This window comes from Rousettus aegyptiacus, unplaced genomic scaffold (assembly GCF_014176215.1).
Source record: "Rousettus aegyptiacus isolate mRouAeg1 unplaced genomic scaffold, mRouAeg1.p scaffold_m13_p_5, whole genome shotgun sequence".
NCBI lineage: Eukaryota > Metazoa > Chordata > Mammalia > Chiroptera > Pteropodidae > Rousettus > Rousettus aegyptiacus.
Window position 1 is genome coordinate 121,024,785 of NW_023416308.1, and position 27,615 is coordinate 121,052,399.

Here is a 27,615-nt window from a genome sequence, read left to right on the forward strand (position 1 = left end):
CCAGCCCGGCCTCGCCCGGGGGCCAGGGAGGCACAGGCGAGTGAGGCCAGGCCCCGCACGGCCCGCGGGGGTGCCAGTGCCGACCAGGCTGGGGCACCGGCAGGTAGGGCACCAGCAGCTCCCGGAAGGCACGCACCTCTGGCCGTGCTGGGCCATCTCGATGGCCCGCCGAGCGGGCACGGGAGAGCCGCCGTCCGTCACGCTGAGCACCTCCATGGACTTGCGCTCCGGCCGCCGCTTGCCATGGCGGTTCAGCATTGGCGAGTCCACGCGCTTCCGCGGAGGGTCTGCGAGCAGACGGAGGTCAGGGCCAGGCAGCCCGGGGCCTGGTGGGTGGCGCAGGGCCTCCCGGGGCCTCGTACCTATTTCGTTCCTGGGGGGCAGGTCCTCGTCCTCGTGGCTCGGGTACCTCTCTTTCCGGTCCAGGAGGAGGAAATAGATCATCTTCTCCTGGTTCTCCCTGCGGGGGGACCGCGAGGGGTTGGCGACCACGGGCGAGGCCGGGGGCCATGCACCCCAGCCCCGTGGGCCCCTGCGCCCCCAGGGACCCGCACGGGACGCACTCCTCGGACAGCAGGTCCTGCAGCAGCTTGTTGCGGTCGCGGAAGCAGCCCAGCGAGTGCATGCTGTCCAGCACGTCGGGGTCGATGTCCTCCAGGCTGGGCAGCGAGCGGATCTGTACCTTGCGGGGGATGGGCTGCTCCGGCTCCGGCTCGTTCTTGCCCCCGCTGCGGACGACAGGGTGCCGCCACGGTCACGCCCCTCGGGCCAGCCGGCGGCCCCCCCACCCCACCGGCCCTTGCTGTGGCCCGTGAGCCCGCTGTTCTCTTGTGCCCGGCCCTGCACACCCCCGTGTCTTGCCCGGGCCCAGCGCGGCTGGCCAGAGGGCCCCGAAAGCTGGGGGAGCTGGGCCGAGGCTGGGACAGGCCTGCACCGGGTGCGGTCCAACCCCTGCCGTCCCTAGCCGGTCCTCTGGGCCACAGCGGCAGAGGAACAGGTGACCAGGGGGCGGGAAGGCTACTTACATGTACCACGTGTGTTTCTGAATGTGCTCTAGCTGCAAGAGAAACAGGGAGTCAGTGCGGAGGCGCCAGGAGAGAGCCCAGGTCAGGGGGTCAGGGGGTGCAGGGGCGGGGAGGGGGCCGTGGGGGCGACTGGAGTGCAGGAGAGCATGCGGGGGAGGCTGGGGGCAGGGAGAAGAGGGTGAGCATGGAGATGGAGAGAAGGCGGGGGGGGGGGCGCAGGGGAGAGGAGAGGTCTGTAGGAGAATGGGGAGGGGCTGCATGCCCTGAGGCTCTAGGCTAGCCGCTGTCCCTGCCGCCCCAGGACAAGGATGCTGGGACTGCAGGCGGGGCTGGGAAGGTGGCCCGAGGGAGAGGAGCTGGGAGAGCAGCAGCAGGGCCTGGCCACCCGTGGGGGCAGCTGGGGCGCAGGTGTGAGAAGGAGGCTCAGAGGCCATCGGAAGGTGGCCTCTTGGTCACTGGGCCACTCCCCTCCTGGAGAAGGTCAGCCTCGGTTAGTCCTGCTACCCTGGACCCTTGGACCTGCCATCTTGGAACCAGCTGACCCCCGAGAGGCTGGCCGAAGTGTTTTTTAGAAGTGGGAATTCCCTCTGGCCCCCCAGCCCGCCTGCAGTCCAATGGCTGGCCAGCAGGAGGTGTGGGGTGGGGCTGGGCCCCCGGCACACCCAGCACTCTGAAACACACCCGCAGGCACAGGCCAGGAGGGGGCACACCTGGACACATGTTCTCACATGCACACACACCTGTGCATGCATAGCCGTGCACAGCCAGAGTGTGCCCACTCACCCCTGCACACGCACAGACAGCCTTGCACCCGTTCACACCTGTGCATACACTTTCATGCACGTGCACACCACACCTGTGCATGTTTACGCAAACCTATATATGCACAGGTGCCCACCCACACGGACATGCCCCCGCGCTCGCGCGCACACACACGGTTGTGCATGCACTCTGGTATATGTGCACGCCCGTGCACACCCCGGGCTCCCTGTACCACACTCGCAGGCACAGGTGGGCCCCTCCCGGGAACAGTCGCGGGGCTGAAACCGGGGCCCCGCGCCCGCCGCGCACGTACCGTGAGACGCCGCGCCGCGTCCACCTCGATCATGCCGCGCAGCAGGCCCTGGCAGTCGGGCGGGATGAAGTGCGGCATGTGGAACACGCCGCGCTTCACCTTCTCCAGCAGCTGCCGCAGGTTGTCGTCGTCGAAGGGCAGCGCCCCCTGCCGGCCGGGGACAGGGTCACCGCGGGGCGGAGGGACTGGGGCGGGCCGGGGCGAGAAGGGGCGTGGCAGACGGCGGGTGGGGCGGGGCGAGAAGGGGCGTGGCAAGCGGTGCGGGGCCGGGCGAGGACGGGGGCAGAGCTGGGTGCGGCAGAGCTGGGTGCGGCAGGGGCGGCGCAGGGCCAGGGGGCTCACCACCAGCAGCGCGAACAGGATCACCCCGCAGCTCCACACGTCCGCCTTGCGGCCGTCGTACTTCTCCCCCTGCGGAGGGCGGCGCGGTTGGCGGGCGCAGGCCCAGGGTCTCCGCGGGGCATGAGGGGCCCAGGCGCAGGGTCTGAGAGGGAGCCGGGGGCTGGGGGTCCGCGAGGGGGCGGGAGGAAACCCTCGGACAGGCGGGGACTGGGGGTTGTGGGGCACGACGACTACTTACCCGGATCACCTCGGGGCAGGCATAGTGGGGGGACCTGAAGGCAAACGCAGCAGTCAGGGCGCAGGCTCGGACCCACTCACTGTCCCCCAGCCATGACCTCCCGCAGCGGGCGCAGAGGGTGCCTCCCCGCTCCCCCCGCACACTCCGCCTGGGGACGATGCCCCACTGCGCAGCCGTCGGCCCACCATGAGCCCACGGGGGTCTGGTGCCACCCCCACCCCATGCTCTGGGGAGGGACGGGCCTAGGAGCCTGGAGCCTCGGTCCCACTCAAGGCTGCTCTGCAGTCCTGGTCCAAGGCCATGGACCCGGGATCCTAAGCCAGCACCACCACTGAGCGTGCGCAGAGCCGGAGGCCCGCACTCCATCCCGTACGCGCAGGGCGGGCAGCCGCCGGGGCGGGAGGCGCCTTCCAGAGCCCAGTGAGGATCTGGAAAGGGCGGGTCGCCTGCCACCCCCTCACTGGACTGCAAGTTAAAGCCACCGCCAGGAATTGGACCATGGGTCCTGCCTGCAGCCCAGGCTGTGGGGTGCCGGAGTGGGGCTCGGGGCGGAGGGGCCGGACTAGGGGGCCTTGCAGAACCGGCCTTGGCCAGGAGGGGGCGCCCGCTCACCCGCAGCTGGTCTCCAGCAGGCTGTCCCCCACCTGCAGGGACGCCATGCCGAAGTCCGCGATCCGAATGTTGTTCTTCTCGTCCAGCAGAAGGTTTTCTGGTTTCAGATCCCTGTGGCTGGAAGGGATGCGAGTGCAGGCTGACCCGGGGTCCCGCCCGAAACCGCATCTTCACAGCACTGGTCCAATGGCAGCCCAGCACGGTGATGTCACAGGCAGCCAATCGGAAGTCGCCTGCCTGCGGGCTGGCTGCGTGGTCCGCAGGATGGAGGGCAGGGGCTCACTGGTCACACCATATGCTCCGGGAGCCCTGGGCAGGCGCCACTTTACTCCCTGGGGTCCCATACGCCCTCGCTGCACCTGCTCTAGGCCGAGACCAACCTGGAGCCACCAGACCGAGGGGCCTTGTTCCCCAGGACCCCTGACAAAGCCAAGGCGGGGTTTCTGGAGCGGTGGGAGGGCTCCCAGCAGGAAGCTCCCGATGGGGCTGGGGTCAGCGGGGGTCGGACCGCCTGCGGGAGAGGGCACTGGAGGACCGGGCACCTGGGGCTGGGGCGCCTGGGGGGAGGGGGCGCACGCACCAGATGGAGTGGCTGTGGCAGAAGTCCAGCGCCGAGATGATCTGCCGGAAGAACTTCCGGGCCTCCTTGGGGGTCAGCCTCCCCTTCTTGACCAGGTAGTCGAAGAGCTCCCCGCCGGACACGTGTTCTAGCACCAAGTATCTGCGGGGGTGGGCGTCCGGTGGTGCGCACGCGTGCTGGGTGCACCCCGTCCCCTCCCAGCCCGGACCCCGCTGCGCAGAGGCTGCAGCCGCCTTCAGCGTGCGGCGGCCCCCACCCGCCTGCCTCCTGGCAGCTTCCCGCCATCCGGAGGGGCCCTCTGAGGAGCCACTGAGCCCCAAGATGAGAGGGTTGCTGTGGTCGCTGACCGTCATGGAGCTGGGGCTTGGCCCTTCTGGCCCCACTGGCCAGCCCAAGTGGGGCTCCCAGCCCTCACAGAGCCCTGGCCCTCAAAAAGTGCGGGCAAGGGGGCTGGAGCAGGCCACGCCGGCACCCCAGGGTGGCCCCCAGTGTCAGCATCCAGGGGAGGGTGGGGTGGGAGGCCGGCCTGAGTGGTGACCGCCCTCAGCGTGTCTGGAGCAGGGCCGGCATGGGGGTGGGCTGCTGGACAAGGACCCCACAGGGCCCACGCTCTGGGGCGGAGGGTCCAGCCTGCCCGGGGTCCTGTGGCCTGGCACCCCCGGTGCCTTTGTGCCCCACCCTTCTGCATCATGTCACCAAGGGTCCACAGACCAAGGACCCCCTGGGCGGCTGTGCAGGGCCATGGAGTGGGGGAGGAGAGGCCGGGAGGTAGGAGACAGGGAGGCGGGTGACAGTGGCTGGGGAATTCCACGCCCCTCTGAAGGTGGTGAGTGACAAGCCAGCGTGTCCCTGGTGGAGCCTGAGGGCGCTGGTTTCTGGGGTGTGGCAGGGTGGTCCCAGGAACTCGGGGCCTCAGGAGCTTGGGTGGGGCACTGAGCACACCCACCCCCACACCCGGGAGGGTGGCAGTCCTGGGTGGGTGGCGGTGTCTTGCTGGGGGAGGGGGACATGAGGAGAGGATGGCTCTGGACAAGGGCTGGTGGCGATGAGTGTGTGGGCCACAGGGCAGCAAGGGGCATAGCTGTCTCCAGGGAAGAAGGGTCTTGTAGGATGTGAGTCGGGGTGGGGCAGCCCCCAGGGCACAGGGAACCGGTCTGCGGAGAGGGGCGTGGGGGGGGGCTCTGCCTGCCGCCCTGTCCTTGATAGAAGCGAGGGGGTGACCGGTGTCCTGCACGTTGTATGTGGAGGTGCCTGCCTGCACCCCAAACTCATGGGAGGTCACCACCACGCTGCAAAGCAAGCCGCCGGCATGCAGCAGGCCTGTGTCCCCGTGTCATGGTTCTGCTGGTGGCTGAGTTCCTCTGGGTCACCAGCATCGGTGGCCCCAGGGCCACCCTGCCTCCCACAGGCCGGTGGTGACTGGTGTCCCTGCTCCTGTCCCCCATCCTCGGTGGGGCCATTCGTGCGGCACTGGGACCCCAGCTGGCTCCTGCCCCTGGGCCCCCGCCCCAGCCCACTCCTCCGGGAAGCCCTGTCTCCCACGGTGGCTCAAGCCGGTGGCTCTGCCGGTCTCCACACGTCTCGTCAAGGAGCAGTGATGGGACAGCCTGGGGCTCGGCCTGAGACCCGCCGCCCGGCCCCACGGCCCGAGGGCCGCCTGTCCCCGCCCCAGCCCCCCAGCCCTCCCTCTGGCCACCCCAACTCTCCGGCCCAGCAATACCTACAAATATTTTTTGTTCTCATAAACGTCGTGCAGCTTTAGGACGTGAGGGTGTTCGATGAGCTTCAGGATGGCGATCTCCCGCTCCACCTGTGGGGACAGGGCGTCACGTGGGGGACCGTCCCCTCACACCTGTATCCCTCTACCACTCGCTCCTGCTGTGGTGTGAGCAGGGACCACAGGGCAGACCCCGCCCTCACCCTCTGGGGACACAGAGGGGCCAACGTGGGGCTTTGGAGCAGGGCCGGCCTGTCCCCACACAGGGGCCTGGCCGCCTCCAGGCCCCTCCCCCAGCCGCACCTGGTCACTTCCAGGCCTTCAGGGGGGTGTTCTCCAATCTCATCCCCAGCCCCCCCATCCCAGAGCTCCTGTCCCTCCACCTAGAGGTCTCGGGGGGGTCAAGCTCAGGGTTCCAGCGCGAGCCCAGGCTCCCAGCCCAGCGCCATCCAAGGCAGGGTCAGAATCCACCTGCCCTGCACCTGTACTGTCCCCACCCCATCCAGGTGACCGCCACCTCCCCTTAAACCTCCCCACCTCTGGTCCCTAGGGGTTCCCCAGGAGGGCCTGTCCCCAGCGGCCAGAGGGGTCCTCACTGATGCCATTGGCCCTCCCCCGCTTAAGCAGAGCACCTGTGACTGCCTCCACCTCCGTGCCCCCAGCGCCCCGCAGGGCAGGCCTGCTCCCCATCCAGCCCTGGATGAGCGAGGGAAGGGCCGGGAAGGAGGAGTGAATTCACCAGGGGACTAGCAAAGAGGCAGCCCCGCGGGTAGGAGCTCGGGGTGCGGCTGCTGGACGGGGAGCCCCACCTGCCTGCAGAGGGCGGCCCCACACCCGAGTGCGGGCGGGCAGACCAGAGCCGAGGCCGCCATCTGCGCCCCCAAGCGCCGCCGTGCCCCTCAGAAGCAGAGGTCTGCTCCGATTCTAACTGGGGAAGCAGGCGCAGCTGAGGCACAGGGCCGGACCACGCCAGACTACAGGCCGAGGCTGGAGCCTGGACCAGCCCAGGTGCTGGTGACTGAGCCGTGGAGGGGGGGGGCAGGCATCGCTACACTCGGGCCCCCCAGGCGGGCTTCGCCGCAGCCCAGCCCACGCCCCGGCCCCCCAGGCCCGGCTCCTCGCTCACCTTCATCAGCACAGACTCGCTGAGCTTCTCCCGGTTGACGATTTTGATGGCCACCTTCTGGCAGGTGACGCAGTGAATCCCCAGCTTCACGAGACCTGTGGGGAGAGAAGCCTGTCACACTCCGTCTTGGGCCACACCCAGGGCCTCGAGGACCGGCAGCACGGTCCTCCCCAGAGTGCCCCTGGGGGTGGCCTTGGCCTCCGCCCAGGGCCCTGACCAGCAGGGCCCCACCTGCCCCTGCGCCCGCCTCCCAGTGCCCTTCAGGCCGGGCTCTCTGGGCTACGGTCTGCCCTCCCACGCCCCTGGTCAGCTCCGCGTCCGAGTGTCACCCTGCCCCTCGCCACGTCCCTCTTCCACGCGCAGGCCCTCTGGCCTCCTGGAGTCCTAGGTCTTGTGCAGGCCTGTGACACCCAGAGCCCCTCGCCAGGCCTCCAGCTGCCCGGGCACCCCCACAGGGGAGCCAGGACATCCCCAGCCCAGGAGGGCCGCCGCCCGCCAGGCCCGACCGGCCCTCCTGCCAGCACGGCCCCTGCGACCCCACCCATCACCCTCCTTTTAGCCCAGACACCGGTGTGCAGGCCACTGCTCTCCCAGGACACCGGGGCAGGCCCAAGGCCGCTCCCGGGCAGCACCCGCCCCAGCCGGCCCTGCGCCCTCCGCCCTGGACCCCCGGCAGAGTAATGCGCCTCCGCTCTGGTGGCCACACTTCAAGGACCCACAGTCCTGGTCACTGCCGCCTCATCACCGGGCGCTGCTGGGCCTGTGCCTCCGCTCCCCTCCCCGGCTGGGACGTGCCACCACCCGCCTGTCCCCCACCGCGGCCCAGCCTCTGTGGCCTCTGGCCCGGGACGCCCTGTGCACTCCCTGGGCTGGGCCCCCAACTCCAGCGTTCTCCCAGGTGACCTGAGTTCCCAGATGTGCGTGGGGAGGTCACCGTGGGTGGGACTGCCCTGGCATTTTGGGGACCAGGGCATTGCCACATGAGGGACGGCCCGGTAACCACAGCCTGATCGTGACCTCTGCTATCGTAAGGGACGCGGGTCACATCGGGGACGCCCCTTCTGTGAGCAGAGGGACACACACTCTTGCTGTTTCACTTCTGACTTCGGAAGGTCGCCCGGAGAGCACAGCACTCTGCTGCCACCGTGACCTGGACGCCTTCTCGTGTTTCCCGACTGGGCTCATCTCCGCCCCTTTTGCACTGGGGGGTGAGGCTTCTTACCAACTGGCCCTTTGTCATATGCACCGAAAACGCCCCCTAACCGACCACGCAGCCCAGCCTCCTGCGTGGATTTACGGGGTGCGGCCAGGTGTCCCCTTCCGAGCTCGCATCACACACGTCTCTCCTTGCTGCTGCAGGCTCTGCGGGGTCATGGCCGAGATGAGGCTGTGCTCCCCGGAGGCACAGCAGCCAGCCGGCTCGGGGGCCGGTGGGGGACGCGGCCCCTGCGGGAGCCCTGTGCTGGGGCCGGGAAGGGCTGCAGACTGCTGAGGCGTCTCGCTGGTGGCTTGTGATCCACTCGAGAGCCCTGTGGCTCCAGGTCAGGTGGACGAGCCGAGATCCAGGGTAGTGAGGGGCAGTGAGCTGGGGCGGCTCCTGCTCCACAGACCACAGCCAGGGGCCCAAGGACGCCGCCATCGCTGGCAGCGGTTGGGCTGGCCCCAGCCGGTCCAAGCCTCCGCGGCCCAGACCAGGAACAGAGCGGCCACAAGTGGAGTCAGGAACAAGGCCAACAAGCTGAGAGCAACCAGGGGGTGGGGACGGGCAGCAAAGGCCGCTGCTCTGAGAGTGACAAGCTCCTACCACTCTCTGAGCGCCCAGGACCGCCGCCAGGTGAGGCAGGCTTTTGGGAGGAGACCCCAGAACCCCCGCGAACGTGAGTCTGGGAGACCCCGTAGGGCTGGACGCAGCGACAGGGGCCGGGGGTGGCAGTGCAGAACTGGGAAATGAGGTAGAGTTCCCCGCAGTGCAGTTAAGTGATTAGGGCTCAGCCAGGGGCTACTGAGGACGCGGAACCGCAGCACGAGCGCGCGTGCGCGTGGCGGGGCGGCCTCCGGGGCGGGGCCTGCCGTGCAGGAGGCCGCTGAGCAGGAGCGCGCGCACCGCGCACAGCCGCGCCCCTCCCGCCTGTCCCCAGCGGTGGGGATGGGCCCGTCTCCTGAAGGAGGAGGGGCGGGGCCTCAAGTCCACGGATGGGGGGAGGGGTGGACAGCGACGCCAGCCGGCGCTCCTGAGCAGATGGTTAACCGGCCGATGCCGCAGCCGCCGCCGCCACGAGCAACCGCACGGCCCGCGTGCCGTGAGTGTGAGCCAGGGAACTGGCACAGGCCAGGTCACCGGGCCCCTAGCACTCAGGCTCATCCACTAGCGGGGCTCAGTCATCTCTGACTACTGCCTTCACGGCAGACACAGGCACGTGCAGAGAGGAACGTGCACGGGGTCCCGCTGTGGGGGCCGCTGCAGGAAGGGGTGCAGGCACCTCGGGGCCCCAGTGCTATGGGAAAGGCACACGGAGGCCAACAGGGACCCAGGACAGAAAGCCGTCCCGAAAGGATGCTCGCAGGTGCTCCCTGCCGACTACCGGCGAGGCCCTCACACACGGGCGCGGTCACCCCGGGTTCTCCCGCACAGCCCAGCTGCCCTTTAATAGGTCGGGAGGAGGTCCCCGAGGCCGAAGGTCAAGCTCAGTGGCCATCTGTCGGGCGAGAGCTTTGTCCTTCTGTGGAACCCGGCCTGGTGCCCACCCACCTGGTCCCTTCCCACTCGGGCAGCTAGCCTCTCACGTCCCCTTCCAGAAGGCCGACGTGTCCCGTCCCCTGCGGGGTCACTCAGCATCACACGCTCCAGTGTGCACCGTGGGCTGGTCGCCCGTCTGGACCTGAAAGGTCCTCCACCGACGGGGCCAGAGCAGGGGATGGGTACGCACCGGCCCTGTGGTCCCCGAGGCCTCTGCGTGGGAACACCCAGCCTGCCAGCAGTGTCCTGCGGGGTGGCCTGGGGGTACGCACGGCCCCCACATGGCTCCCACACAGCCACCAAGCAAAGGGAGGAACGATTCCATTCGCCATTTTCGTTCGAATCACTCAGTCTCCAGGCCGTGCGGTCCCGCCAGCACCCAGCGCCGGGGCTGGAGCTAGCTGCAGGAAAAGAGCCCGTGGGGTCTGGGGCTCGCAGGAACGCAGTGGGGCCGCCCCACTTCCGACTCAGTTATTCCCCAGGCCTTCCCCGCTTGCCCAGTCCCCACGCGGGTTCCCTGCTGACCCGAAGGAGGTTGACCACTGGCTGGCCCCTCCCTCCTTCCTGCCACAGCCCTGCCCCCCCCCAGGGGGCCGGCCTCCCAGCCCTGGAGTCTCTGCCCCAAAGCCCTGGCCCGTGCTCCCCTGCCAGACAAGCCCTGCCCCCTGCTCATGGTGGGGGCCTGTCCACCTCAGGGGCCAGCTGGTCCTCGGGCACGGGTGCACCCCTGCAGTTTTGGAGGTGGGACTCACGGTTGGGGGGGCAGAATGTGCCAGAGCCCCACTGAGTCCACTGCTGGCCCCACTGCTGCCCCTCAGGCTCCTGCCGACTCAGCAGGAGGAGCAGGCCATGCCTGGCTGGACTTTCCAAGGCCCCCCTCAGCTCCTCTGGGGAGGCCAGGCCGGCCACGCCCCCTGGGATGGTAGACTGACCGTCCTCACCCACTGCAGACCACTGCGCCACTGGGGCCACGCGGCCAGCTCCCCAGAGCCAACAGTGACCCAGTTTCCGCCACCTTACAGCCTCGTGCGGAGCGTGGGGGGCAGTTCCTGTGGCCACACGCAGTAGACAGATACCATGTCCTCTTGGGGTGGACAGAGTGATACGCCACTCCTTCGGGGCTCTCCTCGGAGGAGTGAGGTGGCGGCCCGCTGGCTCTTGGAAAATGAGTCAGCAGAGCTGGCGCCCTGAGCCCGCTCCACCTCCTCCGGCCTGGGAGCCTCCGTGGGAGCCGGGAGCAGCCTCCGAGGGTGGCAGGGGCGGACGCAGCACTGCCGCTGTGACAGAAGGCGGCGGCCGGTCCCCACCGCCAGCACAGACACCATTGGGAGCATCAGCCCACAGTGGCCTCCTGCTGGGAGTGGCCTGGGTCCAGCTCAGCCTGCAGGCTGCCCTTGACCAAAAGGACCTCAGGCTCCCCACGTGCCCCCAGCCATGCCCTCAGGGAGGGCCAAGGGGGCTCTGCAGAGATAATCGAGTTATCAGATCTCCTATGAGATCGCCCTGCTTTACGGTGGCCCTGACTCAAGTGACAAATGTTCATGTACAAGACAGGCAGGGGGACATCGGACGCACGCAGGGGAAGCCCTGGACCGGTCGTCCCTTGCAGCCTCGGGCGGAGCCAGCCCCGGACTCCCAGCCCCCGGAACTGATAGACCGAGGCCCGTTGTTTTAGACCCGCAGGTGGCAGCTGGTTAAGGAGCCCGGGGAGCCAGCGCCGGCCTCTTCCGCTCACCGAGTATTTATTTTGAGTTTCCTTCCACCAGAAACATCCTAATATGTGTCGTTCTTTCCCTGAGGATGTTGCGTAACTCGCGGTGACATGAGCTGCCCCCCAACGCCCATGCACGTGCACGTGTGTCCACCTGACTAAGCACCCGTGGGGCTCTCCGCTGGCATCTGCCCGGAGACCTCAGAGGTGGGACTTGGGGGTGGGGGTGTCCTGTGGCGTCTGTCAGAGCCACCGCACAGCCCAGCGGGTCCTCACTGCGGCCTTGGCACCAGGCAGAGCCTGGGGGAGGGGTGTGTGGGCTGCAGACCACTCGCTGGCCCCTCCTGGGGCAGGATGGGCCCCAGCAGTGCCCAGGTCTGGATACGCTACTGTCTCTGCAGAACTGAGACTCCCATGTAGCTTCCACTTGAACTTTGACCCTCACAACAGCCAAGCTCTCTGACCCAGAAAGGGAGACAGACCGGGCGATGCCTGTGTGACCTCAACGCGCACCCTCCTGCCACTGCGCACGGGGTCAGGATGAGGCTCGCCCAGCGCGGCCCTGGCGCTTCCCCAGCGGGTGCAGACACACACTCCACCCCCGAGTCGCCCTGTCGCCCCGGCTGTACAGGCTTGGGGAGGCAGCGGGCCGCTGGGCAGAGAAGTGGGGCGAAACCGAGAGACGCTGTGCGCACAGGGTCGTTTCCCGGGGCCGCCGAGGGGAGGGGAGGGACGCGTCCGTGGGGGCCCGGGCGCCCGGAGCGCCTTTCAGCACCATGGACAGGACCTCCGGCGCGCGGCTGACAGCAGGGGTGGTCCCGCCCGCAGGGCGCAGGAACAGCAGGTGACTCTCTCCAGGCCGACAGCTGGCGCGACGCCAGAGCCCGCGCGCCCTTGGAAGCCGGCTGCCAGCTCGCGCCTAGGGCGCCTCCTGCGGGCACGCAGAGGGGTGTGTGCCCACTCCAGGGCCTCGGGCCCACGAAACTGCTCTTGGAGGCCGTTCGGGAGAACTCCCCCCAGCCCTCGGCTGGGGAGGCACTGCAGGAGCCCCCACTCACCCCGCGAGAGCGCCCCACGTGTGACACGCTGCAGCCGGGCACAGGAGAGTCCCGGGAAAAGCAGGACCCGCCGGCGGCTCACTGCGCACGCGCGGGCTCAAAAAAAGGACAGCAAAAGGAAACAGAAAAAGAAAAATAAAGAAAAAAAAAACCCGGGCCGGGGCCCAGGTGGATCCAGGTGGACTGTGATCATCCACGCGAGGCCTCGAGGTCCCTCCGGCTTCCAACGGGATGACCAGCACTGTCCGCCGACGCCACCACCGAGGACCCCAGTCTGGAAGCGCCCGCGGGGCCCTGGGCGGTCCTCTACACAGCGGGGGTTGGAGGGACTCCCGGGTCTTCTGGCCCAGCGCACCCTCCACGGCCCGCTCAGGGCGCCGCGAGGAGAAGGTCCGCGTCGCTGTGGGGCAGGCGCACTTGGGAGGTGGGTGTCCAGAGGTGTGGGCCGGGCTCAGGCCGACCCCCCGCACTCGCAGACGTCCCCCGTCCCCAACGACAGGACGGCGGCCCAGCGGCCTCCCTTTTCGGCTGCTGTGCGGGGTCCGCCGCCCCGCACGCGCGCGTCTGGCTGCAGGTCTGCTCCTCGCAGGCAGAGGGCGGGATCCCCCGCCCGGGGGGGTGGGGCGAGGAGCGCAGGGCCGGCGGGTTCGGGTCTCGGGCTCGGAGGACACCCCACCCGCCCAGCCGGGGCTCCCGGGTCCCAGCACAGGGGAGCCCAGGCCAAGCAGGACCCTGCGAACACTCCGCGACCTGCGCGCCTCGGCCGACAGACGCGCTGCGAGGCCGTGGGGACCACCGCGGACCCAGACAGCCCAGCGGCGCGCCGCGCCTTCCCGCTCATTAGCTGCGCGGGCTGCGCTCTGCCCGCACCGCGGCCCCATCCACCTTCTCCTCCGCTCGCGCGCCCCGGGCCCCAGCGCTCAGTGGGCTGGGCAGGCGCCCCAGTTCTCTCAGCCCCTCTTCCTGGGGCTCTGAGCTCCCCTAACCTCCCCCGCTCCTTCCTCCGTCGGGGGATGCCCAGATCCCGTGGCCCCCAACTTTGCGCGGCAACCCTCCACGGCATCCTCGCCAGGTGCACCCACAGTCCCGTGGAGGCGCTGCAGGCCGCAGCTCCCAGCGACACCCCCACACCCGCCACGCGCCCAGCTCCTGGTTCACACCCACGCGCACTCTTCCAGGGCTGGAAGGAGATCCCGCTGGGGGGAGGCACGGGAGCAGGGGGCGGGAAGGGAGGGAGGCAGGGCGCCCCCAGCGCAGCTCGCTCACAGAATGGATCCCACCGTTCCCTCCGCCCACCAGCGCTCGGCACGCGGGAGGGGGAGAAGGCGCGCGCCGTCTCTTGGGAGACAACTGTTCACGCTCGGAAAAGGAACCTCTCAAATTAAATTAATTAAGCCCTGAAATATTTCACACGCGTTACAGCCGCCAGGCCGCCTCTGCGAGCTCCCAGCCCTCCCCAACCACAGCTCCCACACGTGGCAAGGGGGCACTGCCCACTCCCTCTGCAGACCCACCAGGCCCCCCGAGCGGCCCTTGGTGGTGGGGCGGGGGCGGGCAGGCGTCCCGCTGTGTTCCTTATGTGGAGGAGGGGCAGTTCCGCTACTGGAGGCCCTTGCCAGGTGAAGCTGGCATCTCTGCAGCCCCGCGTGTGTGGATGACTGTCACCAAGGGCCCAGGCTTTGCAGGCTGGCTCCCCGTCCCCTGTCCCCTCCGTGGTGAAGGCTCGGGTGGCCCCTCCAGCCTCAGGAGTGTCCTAGCGCCCTCTCCTGCCTGTGGTAGATTAGAAGAAGGCGCCCTGCTCTGCGCCCCACCCGAGGCAGCCTGGGACTGACTGCAGCCATGCGGAGGCCCAGCTGGGGGCCCCGGGGTGGTGTGCAGGGGCTGGAACCCGAGCCCCGAAAATCAGAAGACATCTCCTTACCCCAGCTCCCTCTAGGTTCTGCATGCGATTGGAGGAAGCAGTAGGATCCACCAATCAGAGAACTCACTTCTGGGGACCCGGTGGGAGGGCCCAGGGAGCTGTGGCCCTCCTGGGGACACAGACCCTCCTCCCCCGTGAGACATCCAGGCCAGGTTCCCAAGGTCAAAGCTGAAGAGGGGCAAGATGATGGGAACCTGAGGTCACCAAGGGACGCCAAGCAGCCGGGCTTCTGGGCTCAGTAACGGGCAGGCCCTACCCCCACCCAGCGGCCGGGAGGCGGTTCCCAAGCCGGCCGCTAGGAGGCGCGCGTCCGGAGAGGGAGGCTGGGGAGGGCTGGTCCCCAGAGGGCTTTGCGGCCCAGGTGACCCCGGGAAGGCAGAGCTGCGTGGGGTTCCGCGTAGGGAGGGCCGGGGCAGATTCTGGGGCGGGTGCCCACCCCCGGACAGACCGGACCCCTGTGTTTGCCGCCGCCTATAGACGCTACCCCCCAGAGGCAGATAGAGGGAGCCCGGTGGCGGGACGCGGAAATTTCAAAACGTTCTGCACACCTCTGCAAGTCGGAAGGCAGGGACAGGTGACGGGGCCTGTCACAGAACAGAGCTACCCTGAGGTCTGGCTGCACTGGGCCAGGCGTCCAGGCTGACCCCGCTGCCTTCCTGGGATGTGGCCGAGACCACGCGCTCAGCGCCTCAGGAAGGGCAGCCGCCCACAAAGCGTCCCCAGGACCCCTGCGGGCACCGGGCACTCGACAGGCTGCACCCGAGCCCCAGCCCCTCCTCCCACCAACGGCGGGGGGCGGTCCGGGTGTGCTGTGGGCGTGGCCGGGCAGCCCCACAGGCGCTGTGGCTGGACCAGGCCACGCCCCGGCGGTGGAGACTTTAGCGGCAAAAACAAAACCAACTAAAACTCGGTCGACCTGAAAGCCCTTTGGCCGTGCCCCCAAAACTGAACCTAGGGGTTACTGCAATTCTGCTCCAAGTGGAGCCCCAGGAGAAGCGAAAGCAGGGCTTTGAGGAGGTGCGTGCACCCCACGTTCGCAGAAGCCCAAACACGGGAGTGAGTGTCCGCCAATGGATAAACACACTGAATGTCACCCCACCCTACAATGGAATATTGTTCAGTCTTCAAAAGCAAGATCGCGATCGCGTCGTGACACACGTCACAGCACAATGGACCCTGAGGACACTGCGGAGTGGAATGAGCCTGTCACCCGAGGACGAGGCCCCGCGACTCCATTCACGTGGAATGTCTGGAGTAGGAAAGGCCATAGAGACGGAAGGCAGGTCAGGGCTGCCAGGGGCTGGGGGAGGGGCGGGGAGCGGCTCCCCTGGGGGCCGGAATGTTCTGGAACTAGACAGGGGCACTGATGGCACAACACTGCATGTTCTACATGCTGCTCAACCTTGCACCTTAAGTCAGTAATTTTACATGAATTTCATCTCGAGTTTTAAAGAAATTGGCTACGTTTTATCACCCCGCTCTGACAATTCTAAGCCGCATCAGCGATAAAACAAACGCCTTCCCCGAAACGCGGCCCTGCAGCATCCGCGTTCCCGACGCTCGCCGCTCACGGGTGGCGTGTCCCGTGCCTCGCCCCGGGGGTCGGTTCTGGCCCGACCTGCCGGCTCCTTTAGCGGGCATGTCCCACCCAGCACGGTGGACGCGGGGCAAGGCGGGCTCCCGGGGCGAGGGAACGGCTCAGCCCCTCCCTCGCTGAGGTCCCGGCCCCCCGGCCCCCGGGGGCGCCTGGTGTGCTCACGAGTCAAAACGCCGACAGTGACCTGCAGACGCAAAAGACTTCAGCGTCTTAAATACGGAAGTAAACGCTTCTTTTTAAAATGAATTTGTGATAATCGTTTTTGGAACTGAAGAGCAGCTCAAGAGAAACACCTGTCACGGCACGTCACGTGATCATCGCCAAACATGGCTGCACGGCCGGCACGCAGCCCCCAGGGAGCGGAGGTCCTGCGGGGCTGGGGCAGGCCCACCACGTGTCCCCACAGCCAGGCACGGCTGTCACAGCAGCGCCACTCACACGCCGAGCCCTCAAGATGAGTCTCTGGCCACCGAGGGTGGCCCCAGTCCTCTGCCCTGGAGCACCGGCCCCTGGGAGAGGCTGCCCTTGGCCTTGGTCTCCCTGGCTGAGCTCACCCCAGATGGCCGTCCTCTCCATGCCTGCAGCCAAGGCTGGGCCCAGCAGCCAGCATGCTGGGCAGGGTGCCCCGGCACCTTCTCAGAGGGTCATGGCCACTGCTGAGCTTCCTGCCCTCAGCCACTGGTGTCCCCAAGGATGGCCTGCGGGGCTGTGGGAGCAAGGGGTGCGGCAGGCCTCACTGCCCAGGCTGAGGGCAGCTGCGCCCCTCCTGGCCTGCCCCGCGCTCCACCTGCAAGGCACTGACTCGGACTCTGCGGGGTCAGGGAACCGCACACAGTGGGACGCAGCGCCCCAAGCCAGGGCTGAGCCTCTGGCCCCGGACACCACGCGCCCTCTCCCCTCCTGTTCCGGGGGTCTCTATGAGGGAGCCGGGACGGCTCCCCAGGGAGCAGTCTCCCCTCCTTCCCCGCCCCCCCCCGCCAACCCAGGGCCCCCGCTGGGGCATTCCTGTCCTGGGACAGAAACCCCGGAGGGCCCCAGCATCCTCCTTGGGTCCCCTGCTAGGGACTGCTGGGGAGGCCAGGGCAGAGCTGGGCGCCCTGGGCTGAGTGCGGGTGGTGGGTTAGGGCACATACCCAGGAATACAGGCGTGCCCTTGGGGGTCCCCGGGAGCTGAAGGGGGTTCCCGGGGCATGTGGGGGGGGGTATGGCCAGGATGTCATGATGGTCAGGGAACCCCAGTGACTGTGGCAGGCCCTGCTGGGCACACCTGCTCCAGCCGGAGACCTGGGTGTGCCCGTGCCCCGCCTCCACCACAGGCTGGCGGGGCGGGCTCCCCGGGGCTGGCCTCCTGGGGCTGACTCCGGTGGACTTCAGCAGGGCAGGGGTGTCTCGTGGGCTGGGCGGGAGGGGAGGCAGCATGGCCCGGCACTGTCCCTGGGGCTGAGGAGGCAGCTCCACTGCAGGGCCTCGGATGTCAGACTGGCCGGTGAGCTGTCCCCGCAGTGGCCGGGCAGGTGGCCAGCAGCCTCCTCACCCACGCATGGGCGGTGCCGGGCCAAGGACCCCGCTCAGGTGCTAGCATTCCCGCCTGGGACCTCGCAGCCGAGCCTCCCCTGGGGCAGGTGAGCACGCACGGGGCCCTTCCCCTGGGAAGGCCGGCGTCCCGCTACTCACTCACACTCGTGCACACGCATGAACGCACACGCAGTCATGCACACGCACGGACATGCTCTCACTCACACTCGTGCACACGCATGGACTCACTCGTGCACACACGCAGAATGCTCACACACACACATGGACTCACGCACGCACTCACACACACGCATGGACTCATGCACACACACACACACATGGACTCATGCACACACGCACACGCATGGACTCATGCACACACACATGCGTGGACTCGCTCATGCACTCACACTCGTGCATATGCACAGACTCGCACTCATTTACACACATGGCCACGATGTCACACTCGTGTACGTGCACAGGCTCACACACTTGTGCACACGCACAGGCATGCTCTCGCACTCACACGGGGCCTAACTAGGGCAGAGCCTGGGTGGAGCCTCCGGGGGGTGGGGAGCCTCTGTGGGAGGAGCCAGGATGCAGAGAGGAGGTCCGGGTTGCAGGAGCCAGGGCTGCAGGTGTGTGCAGGGGGCGGGGTCAGGTTCCCTGTGACCAGGTGATCATGGGGAGAGCCTGAGAGCCCCCCTGGTGGCAGAGGGAGGAGGAGGTGCAGCCCCAGGGCTGGCAGGGGCAGAATGACCCTTGGATCCCGGGGCAGTGCCCAGGGGTGGGCCCTCGGCCTTGGGGAAGGAGCCCCTGCATTCAGTGGCCGATCAGGAGCGAGGCTGCTGTGCCCCAGCCAGGACTTCTCCCGGACTCCAGGGCTGGAGGTAGAGACGGAGCAGCCCTCCCCTCTGTCCGCTGACCCTGGCTCGGGGTGTCCAGGTGGAGGCACTGGTCTTCCAGCTGTCCCCTGGGCCCAGGGGTACGGAGGAGAGAGGGAGGGGACGAGTGGGCCAGCTGGCCGGTGGGCAGGGCTGAGGAAGGGGCTTGGACGGGTCCGTGTCAGCAGGGCACCGGGAGCTGCTCTGGGGGCCCGGGACAGGGAGGAGCCCGCTCAGCCTGGTGGCCAGACCCCCACCCCCCATCCCCGAAGCATCCCCAGCTGGTCTCCAAACCCCCAGCCGCCCCACATAGCCCACTCCCTCCTCTCTCCTGCCAAACCGCCATCTGTTGCCATGGCGACGGGAGCAGAAAAGGCAGGCGGCGCCGGGTGCTTCCCCCTCTTTCCTGCACCTTCAGCTGGGCGTGGGCTCAGAGCAGGCCGCCGGCTGCAGCCCCCGCCGGCCTCAGAGCCCCCGCCCCCCCGGCAGGCCTGGCCTCAGCCACGCTGCCCCGTCCCACATCCCACGCGGAGGCCAGACGAAGCGTCCCCTCCACTGCAGCCTCCGGGGCCCCTCCCTGGCCACACCCGGGTGCCGGCCCCGCCCGGGGCCCTGTCCCGCCCTGGGGCATGGCTGCTGGCCGTCCCGCCAGAGCCGGCTCCCCTGGTCAGCACGAGGTCACCACGGCCACCTCGGCCTCCGGGAGGCGGACACCATGCGTCCCCTCCCGCCGCCAGGCCCCAGGCTCGGGGAGCAGCCGCGTGTGCAGAGGCCACCACCGTGGGGGCAGCAGGCCGGGGGCCGCACGTGCCCGCGACAGGGCCCGGCCCTCGGTTCTCCTTTTCCTTGTGTCCTGAGCCCTGGCTTGCCCCCGACCCGAAACCCTCTTTCCCAGTGGCCCCCAGTCGCAGCTGCTGCCCTTCACCCCACGGAGGGTTGCGCCTGGACACGTCCACGCGACGCCGCGGCCTCCTCCCCGCTCCGTCCCGCTCTGCGCCCGCTGGGCACTGTCCCTATCCGCAGTCTGCCCTCCCGGGCATGTCACACACACACACCCCCACTCGGCACACAGGCAGCAGCGACTCAGAGCGCCCCCCGCCCAGAGGGTGACTGGCAGGTGACGGGGAGTGGGCTTTCTGCACAAAAGGGTCTCTGATTAGTGTCTTAGCCGCCCATGCCCGGCTGTTCTCACGGGAGCCGAGAAGCCGGCTCCTCACTCGACCACGAGTGCCCGACACATCGGGCAGAGGCTGCGGCCGCCAGAGATGGATGGGGCCCTGAGCGGTCCCCAGCCTGGCCGCAGGCCTCCAGGCCCAGGCGCACTGCCTGGGAGTCAGGGGACAGGTGGCCCAGGTGGGGCCCTGGGCGGAGGTGTGGGGCCTGCAGGAGCAGGATGGCGGCTGCCTTCCTTTCCTCCCGCCTGGGGCCACCCTGCCGGGGGCCACGTCCCCCGTGGGCCCAGGAGGTGGGGGCAGGAAGCCCCCACTAAACCACGTCCCCTCGGCTCCTTCTAAGGGCTATGGCCCTGGGCCTGCCCACCGGGTTGTGACCCTGGACTCAGGGCTGCAGCAGGCTCAGGTTCAAGGCAGGACCTGCCCTGCCGCTGGCCGCCCAGGCCCCTGCTCCAGGCCGGCGGGGAACAGGGTTCCCTCTCCTCAGCACACACGGAGTAGGGGCGCCCTGCCTCAGCAGCACCGTGGTTGCCATAGCGACCACAGAGGCAGAGGGAAACCAACGGGGTGTGTGATGCAACAGGGCGCCCCTCCCCCTCCTTCCCCACCCCCACCCGGCTTCCTCCCGCCCCGGCGCCAACACCTCCAGGACCAGCAGCCCCCAGACCAGCCCCCCGCGCCCACGGCCAGGCAGAAGTCTGGGGCGTGGGCGCAGTCACCCCCACCTCCAGGCCCGGCTCCCCCAGAGGCAGCTAGGCCCACCCGAGCCTCCCTCAGCCCCCAAAGCCCGCCTGCCCAGCCAGCGTCCCCAAGGGCATGTCCGCCTAGGAGGGGTGCTCAGCACAGCACCCTAAGGGCACCCAACCTGGGGGCCACGGGGCGCGGCCTCTGCCGGGGAGAGGGAGGCGGGCGGAGATATCCAGCCCAGCCACAGGCGGGGGGCTCGGCAGGTGCCCGAGGGGACCCACGGCCTCGTCCGTGGCCTAAGTGCGGTGAAGCTGTCAGTCTGGGGGTGCACAGCGCGAGCGACAGTGGAGGCCGTGGGCTCCCTGCGCCCTGGGCCACGTCCCCCCTGCCCGAGGTGCCCCTCCGCGCGGGGGGTGCTCTTCCCTGAGCACCGGGGGGGGGGGGGCAGGCGCGCCTCCATCCCACGGAGGCCGGCGAGCACGGCCGCCTCCGTCAGCTGGTCCCAGCCCAACACTGCGAAATCGGACCAGTGACGTACTTTGCCTGAATCCAGCAACTATTCAGTAATTCAACCTGGTAATTTTTTTTTTTTAATTTAAGCTGGTGCCCTAGTTTCAGAAGCCTCAGAACTGGGGGCAGGAAGGGGGGTGGCAGGCTCGAGGGACCCCAGGGAGAGGAGGCTGGGGGCGGGCGGCGGGGGGGCGTGCTGTGCGGGGAAGGACGCGGGGTCCAGGTGTGCCGGGCGACACACCGCCATGGCCCACGCCCTGGCCGGCCCCCAGGGATCAGGCGGTGGTGGACAGCAGGAGCCACCAGCATTGGCGGCCGAGTGCCTGGCTGGGTGGGGTCACCAGGAGAGGTGGGCAGCCTGCAGCCTGCCCAGCGGAGCACGGAGCACAAGGCCTCCCCTCCTGCCAGGCCCCGCCCCCACCACCGCTGGGGTGGCTGCCTGCTGATGGGGTTGCCGTGGCGACGAGGTGGGCCGCCCAGGGAGTCTCCACCTGTCGTCACACACCAACGACCAGCCACCTGGTGGGCAGGTGTAGCCCCGTCCTCCACACGGCGCTGGGCGTGGGGGACCCTTGGGCGCGGAGCCAGGTGTGGAAATGCTGCCCGGAGCCTCCAGGCCTCCCGCAGCCCCACGCCCGGGAGCAGAGCTGTGCGGCCCAAGCTCCGGGGGCCGACGCCCTTCCCTGCCTGCCTCTGGCTCCCGCCAGCACACGGATGTGCCCCGGCCGGACACAGGACACAGTGCGGCCGCCTGCGGCTGAGCAGAGGCAGGCGCCGCCCGAGAGGACGCGAGAAGCCGTGTGGACCGGCCGGGGCCGGGCCGGGGAGGAGGAGACCACGGCGGCGGCAGGGCGGGCGCGCCCCACTGGGCTGCACCCACGTGGGGCCTCTGTGGGGACGCCCCACAGCCGAGCCGCTCCGCAGCGGAGCAGGCCACAGGCGCTCTGCACGCCGTCAGACCTCGACCCGGCGTTACTGCCACGTGCTCGCCCAGCACACTCTGCAGCCGGCTTTCCCCACCCCCACCCCGACCCCCGCGTCGGGGCCGCGAGCCCCAGGGCTCCTGCCCGCAGCACGTCTGGGCAGTTCTCCACCGAGGATGGCCGCTGGGTGCCGGCTGCGGGGGGCCCCGGGCCTCGGTCTCCTCCTCTGTGCCACGGCCCAGGGCCCCGACCGTGGGGCTCCCGGAGCTGCCTGCGGGGAGCCCCTGCAGGGGCACGGCGAGTGCAGGGGCAGGCAGCCCCCCACGCCGGTGGAAGATGGATGTCCGGGCGCCGGGGTCGGGGAGCAACCTCCCCGGGGCTGGACCTGGACGCTGGTCGCGTCCCTCGGCGGGACCTGCTCCCCAGACAGGCAGCCGACGGTGCGCGGGGGCAGGACGGAGCCCTGCGGCCTGAGCACCCTGCCGCGGGGCTGGGTCGCGAGCCCGCCCATCCCGGAGCGGCCGGGACGTCATCTCCAGCACACGGTAAAGGCAGAACCTGCTTAGCGGGCCGCGGGCAGCTTGCTGGGAAGGACAGCGAGGGGAGAGACGCAGAGACCCGCCTGCTCACCGGCCGTCCCTGTCCTCCCACGCTCAGGGCCAGGCCCCGAGCGCCTCAGACCACCCCCAGGGGGCGCGCCTGCTTGGAGCTGTCCAGGGTGATGGAGCTGGGGTGCGACCTCGCCTCCGCCGCCTCTTCCCCTCTTGGGGCTGGCACCTGGGCTGGAAGCCAGGGAGGCCGGGAGGCGGACCCTGCCGTCCAGATGGCGTGGACGGACCCGCATTTGCAGAACCAGGGCACGGCCCGCAGGACGAGGAGCAGCCCCTCCCGCGACGTGTGGCACGCGGCTCAGGCCAGCCCACAACCGCGGGCCCCCCCCCCACGCTCCGCCCCACACGCCCTGCTCCACACGCCGGGGGCGGCTGCCCTGACCGCCTGACCTCCCCGCCCCGAGCCCCGACCCGGGCCGTGGAGCCCGTCCCACGTGCCTCCTCCCTGCCCGCCAGCACCCACTGCCCAGAGAGCCGGGCGGGCAAGGCGCTGAGCTCACGCCTACGCCTCCTTTCCGTGGGCAAGCCTGAGGTCGGTCCCAGTGCCGGCCCACTGGGCACAGGCCTGGCTTGCGAAGTCACGGACCAAAGGCCACTGGGTGGCCACACGCACCATGATGACCCGGCATCATCCTGCCAGCATGGCCCCAGGCTCTGGCTCTGCTGACCCCGCAGACAGGACTGGCCGCCACCTGCCCCAGCTCCTGGGAGGCACAGAGGCCCTCACTCCGCAAACACTCAGCCAGCGCCCGCTCCGCACCTGCCCAGCGCTGCTGGACCACCCTGCACGCCCCGCCTGGTCCTGGGGTAGAGGCCCCCTTGGGGATGGCATTGGCCTGTGTCCCCCAGGTGTGGCGGGACTGGCCCTGTGGCGAACCCCTGAGACAGTACCCAGGGAGTGTGCCCACGGCCGCCGGCCACGCTCAGGGGCCCAGCTGCCCACCGGACTGTGCAGAGCCGGCTGAGGGCCAGCCACAGTCACTGAGGGGTGCTGCCACAGGGACCGACGGGCTCCCACGGGGCCCCAAAGCTGGGGGGGGGCCCAAAGCTGGGGGAGCTCCCGCTGAGTGCGTGGGCCAGCAGCGGAGCCCCACACCCAGTTGACCAGCATGGACAGCCACCCCCAAGCCTGGCTGCCCCTTGATCTCTCTACCCAGGTGAGGACTGTCCCCCGAGCAGAGCCGGACAGCTTTCCAGAGGTGCCCCACCCGTCCGCAGCACCGAGGCCAGGCCTAAGTCAGCACGGCACCCTGCACAGGCCCCCTGGGCACAGTGGGATAGTGGGACTATCACCCAGAGGCCAGCTGACTGGGGTGACGTGGGGTGCTGCAGCCCCTAGGTACAGGGGCAGGGAGAGAGGCTGTGAGGCCAGGAGCCCAGCGCCAGGCACCTCCGGAGGCCCGCGGTGCTGGCGGCGCCGGCCGGGCCCCCAGGCCCTCACCCGGACGTGGCTTCAGTCCAGGTCCCCTGCTGGTCATCTGCTCCCTGCCCAGCTCCCAACGGGGGCGTCACCAGCAGCACCTCGAATGGCGAGGTGACCGTCACAGTGACCCTTGGACCGGGGCTGCGTGGGGAGCGGCCGCCTCGCTGGTCTCCGGTGTGGGGACAACCGCTGCCAACCCTCGCGTGACCCGGTGTGGCCCCACGTCCGCCCCACGGCCACCGGGGCAGGACGTGGACGCCGGGGGAGCGTGGGCACTGCAGAGGGGTGACAAGATGCGGGGGCCCCAGGCCAGAGTCCCGTGGCCGGCTGACCCCTAAGGGGAGGGATGGAGCCCGGGGCTGCGCCCACAGGCAGAGGGGCCGGGAGGGCGCGACGTGGGCCCGGCCCCCGTCTGGGGGTGACGGGCGGACGGCAGCGAAGCCAGAAGCGAATCCGCTGGACGCGCCCCGCAGGCCCTGGGCAGCTGTGTGGACGGCGCCTGGGGCACCCCTGCAGCCCCCGCCCTGGCCCCCAGCCCGCCAGCCCGCGGCATCTGTCGGAGCATGTCCTATCTGTGCCAGTTTATGCTTAGCTATAAATCCCTTGGGATTTGGGGTTTAGCGTCAGCAAGCCTCCGGGGTGAGAGAGGCCCCCCCCAGAGATAAGCCGGCACCCCTCCCCCACAGCGGGCCACGCCCCTCCCCCAGCCCACGGCCTCCATCCATCTCCGGTGGGAGACCCCCACCCCAGAGCTAACCCAGGGTGGGGGTTTGCGGTGAGAGGGTTGGCTGGGATGAGGGCCAGGGGCCTGGCTCCCGGAGTCAGTACAATCCTCAGTGCCCAGGCCCAGGCTGCAGGCACAGACCCCAGGCCTCAGAGGCCCTCCCCCTGTGAGCAGGGGTTCCCGGGAGGCCCGAGGCAGGAAAAATGGGAGGGGGTCACCCAGCACCTTCGTGTCCCCCACATCTCTGTCCCCGCTCAGGCACTCGGGCCTCTGGCCCAGAGACTGGCCCACGGCTAGTCCCCCCGGCCACCTCCGGCCATCCGCGGCCATCTAGCTTTCTGCAGAAATGCCTGCATTGCATCCACTCTTGCCCCCTGAAACAACGGGACCCAGGAGTGAGCCAGGGGACCCGACCCCACGGTGTGCCCGCCCCTCCCTGGGGCGCCCCCCAGTACAGAGCAGGGAGGGGCCGGTGGTCAAGGCCCCCCAGGTGACTGTGCACCCCGCAGCACCTGCACCCAGCGACACCACCCCCGGGCTCTGAGGCTCTGCCCCCCCCCACACACACACACACAAATCCGCGGCAGAACCGGCCTCCGGCCCCTGCCTGAGGCCGGGATCGGGGGCTGAGTCCTCCCCCGGGAGCACAGCGGCAGGGCCTGGGGGCCTCGGGCCACCACGGAGCACCTTCGGCACCCAGGCGGCGTCCCCCTCCTGCCCCTCATCGGCACAGAACCAGACCCCACGGCGGGTACAGGTGCAGGGACTTGCCTAAGACCCCAGCCCTTCCCACGGGTCTGTCCAGCCTCGTGGGCTTGGGGACACATGGGAGCCACAGACTTCAGCAGAGCCGTGCTGGACAGCTCCCCGCCCACAGGCCAGGCCAGCTGGGGAAGAGGGGGCCCCCAGCCTCCCGAACTGCCCAGGGCAGCAGCCCATGTGCTGCCCCGGCCTCATCCCCACAGGACCCCCCAGGTGCGTGCAGCAGAGATGGGGGTGCCACCCGCGGGCCTGCTGCTGCTCTGCCAGGCGGCGAGGGGGGAGGGCAGGGGCTGCAGGCCGCGACCCTCGTTCCTGCTCCCAGCACCCCCGCCCCAGGTGGCTGCTCCAGGTGGCTGGCCCTGGATGCAGAGACTCGGCAGCCCCGTGTGCAGAGGCGGGCTCGCAGGTCCTGGCCAGGCGGCTCGCTGGGACACGCGGGCACACCTGGGGAGCACCCGCACAGCCAGCTTGAGCCCCGACGGAGGGAAGGGGTGCGCCGTGGCCTCCAGCAGCCCCGATGCCAGGCAGGAAGCCCACACAGGTGTGGCAGGGGTGGCTGGGCACGAGCCGCCTCCTGTGAGGTCGCACGTCAGAGCCACAGGCCAGGTGTGTCGTCCGTGAGGCCGGGGCGGGCCAGGGGAGGGCAGGGCCGCGGCCCCCACCCGAGCTGACCACCTCGTGCACGTCTGTGTCCTGCGCGGGCCCCAGGCCGGCAGCAAGTGTGCAAACTGGCCCTGGGTGAAGGTGGCGCACGCCTGGGGTGAGGCTGTGCTCAGAGCCCGGGCCCGGCGTGGTGTAAGGGAGACCCGGAGTCTGGCACTGGGGTCGGGGTCAGGCATGAGGAGGGGGGCAGGCCACAGGCACGCGCGGTCCTCGCCAGCTGCCGCACTGCCCAGGGACTCGATGCGAAGCCCGCCCCATGCAGCGAGGCCGTGCCCAGGCCTTGGGGGGCCGGGTCAGGGCTCCAGGAGGGAACCAGGTCCCGCCGGCCTCCAGGTGCTGCGGGCAGAGGGCGGCCACCGGACACTCAGCTGCCGGAAACGGCCCGTTGTGGCTAAGTCCCCCTGCGGTCTGGGGACTGTGCCGACTTCTCAGCTGACGATGGCCCTGTGCCCTCACACAGGGTCTCTATCGTCTACGAACACAGACAGCGGGACACTTAACAGCTGGACGCACCTGCACTTTGCCGGCATGTGGTGGGGGGTGGGGGGCGAGGGGAAACTGGCCACGTGTGCCTGGGGCTGGGGGGTCACGGGGCCCAGAGTGCTCCTCTCTGCTGTGCCCGGAAATGCCCACGCACCAAGGAAAACAAGATGCCGCTCCTGGGACGCCCCGGCTGCAGCCCCAGACCCACACGAAGGAAGCCGCCGGGCGGGCGGGAGAGGTCCACCCAGTGGGAACGGGGCAGAGCGGGGCCACGCCTCGGGGCCCCGTGGCACCACGTGGCAGAGGGGAGAGACAGGACGAGCCCCTCACCTGCCCAGCACCTGTGGGGTGGGGCCGCCCCCCGCCCGAGGCCCAGGGACTGCGTGCCCCTGACTCCCAGCCGCACGGCCGGCCGGGCCCGGCTTTGCCACAGTCCCCGCCGGCTCCTCCCACCCGCTGCCCCACGAATCAGAGCTGCAGAGAACCCACACACGCTGCACACGCGCCCCCCCCACGGCCCACACACACCCGTCCTGCCCGCACAGGCCCCGGGGGTGCCGCCGGCCACAGCAGCCAGGCCAGGCCCCCCGCTCGGCCCCGAGGAAGCCCGCCGTTCCCTCCCGTACCACCTCCCACCATCACGCCCCAGCGGGGCTGGGGAGCCCGTGGCCAGCAGGCGGCCGGGCCAGGCTCTCCCCAAGGCGCCTGGCGGGCCCGCCTCAGGGCTGCTGCACACGGGTTTGGGACCCAGTGGCGGGTGGCCCTGCACCTTCGCTTGACTAGCATGGCGGCCAGGCCGGGGCGGGGGGTGCCAGCCTGCCGGGCCCCCTCCAAAATCCGCCGGGCTGGCCAAGGGGCTGCACGCTGCTGAGCTGTCCGCAGGGCTCTGGCATGTCACACGGCCTGAAGGACAGAGGGCCACAGAGCGCCAGGCGCACCCCTCGGCACAGGCATCAAAGCACTCACCGGGGATCCCCAAACTCCATAGGCACCGGCCACGCGTCAGCCCCTTACCCTGGTCTGAGGGAGCAGCCAGCAGAGCCCGGGCTCCCAACTGCGAGGGGCTTCGACCGGCTAGTGGCCTGGGCTCCGGCCTAGGACAATGTCGGCACCCGAGGCAGACGCACGTGGGCCTGACCTGCCGCTGGACCCCTGGTCTCACACAGAATGGGGGGCCTAGCCTTGGGCTGCCTCCCTGACCCCGCCTCGCCCTGCCCAGTGGCCACGTCTGGCCCGTGCATTTCCCATCCCAGCTCAGCCCACGGGAGAGGTCTCCTGCCCAGGGAAGGGGCCGGCCAGGGCCCTGGTGAGCCGGACCGGGCAGCCTCACCACAGTCACCCGCCCTACCTGGCGGCCGCCCCCCAGCACACGAGGCCCACCAGGTGCTGCGTCCTCAGCCCCCCCCCAGCCCTCGGCCAAGCCAGCGGCTGCCCAGCAGCTCCGGAACAGACCTGGACACCAGCCCAGCCATGTTCACAGGGGGACATTCCCGGCCGGGCGGCCTGTGCTGCACACCAC

At 69.6% G+C, this 27,615-nt stretch overlaps 1 protein-coding gene across 11 annotated transcripts in view; it reads right to left on the reverse strand.

Annotated features, from left to right (window-relative positions):
• BRSK2 (BR serine/threonine kinase 2) overlaps nucleotides 1-27,615 on the reverse strand; it is a 48,514-nt gene that overhangs the window by 14,157 nt on the left and 6,742 nt on the right. For all 11 annotated transcript variants that reach the window (XR_001597121.2, XR_004950982.1, XR_004950983.1 and 8 more), the window contains exons 2-12: nucleotides 6,716-6,810; nucleotides 5,597-5,682; nucleotides 3,873-4,013; nucleotides 3,293-3,409; nucleotides 2,681-2,714; nucleotides 2,443-2,511; nucleotides 2,101-2,247; nucleotides 1,026-1,057; nucleotides 564-728; nucleotides 363-460; nucleotides 137-287 (exon numbers count right to left, since the gene is read on the reverse strand). Coding sequence is in view for 7 of the 11 variants with exons in the window: in XM_016146210.2 (XP_016001696.1) it covers nucleotides 137-287; nucleotides 363-460; nucleotides 564-728; nucleotides 1,026-1,057; nucleotides 2,101-2,247; nucleotides 2,443-2,511; nucleotides 2,681-2,714; nucleotides 3,293-3,409; nucleotides 3,873-4,013; nucleotides 5,597-5,682; nucleotides 6,716-6,810 (1,135 nt within the window). In the remaining 4 variants the exon portion in view is untranslated. The remainder of the gene's footprint in view (nucleotides 1-136; nucleotides 288-362; nucleotides 461-563; nucleotides 729-1,025; nucleotides 1,058-2,100; nucleotides 2,248-2,442; nucleotides 2,512-2,680; nucleotides 2,715-3,292; nucleotides 3,410-3,872; nucleotides 4,014-5,596; nucleotides 5,683-6,715; nucleotides 6,811-27,615) is intronic.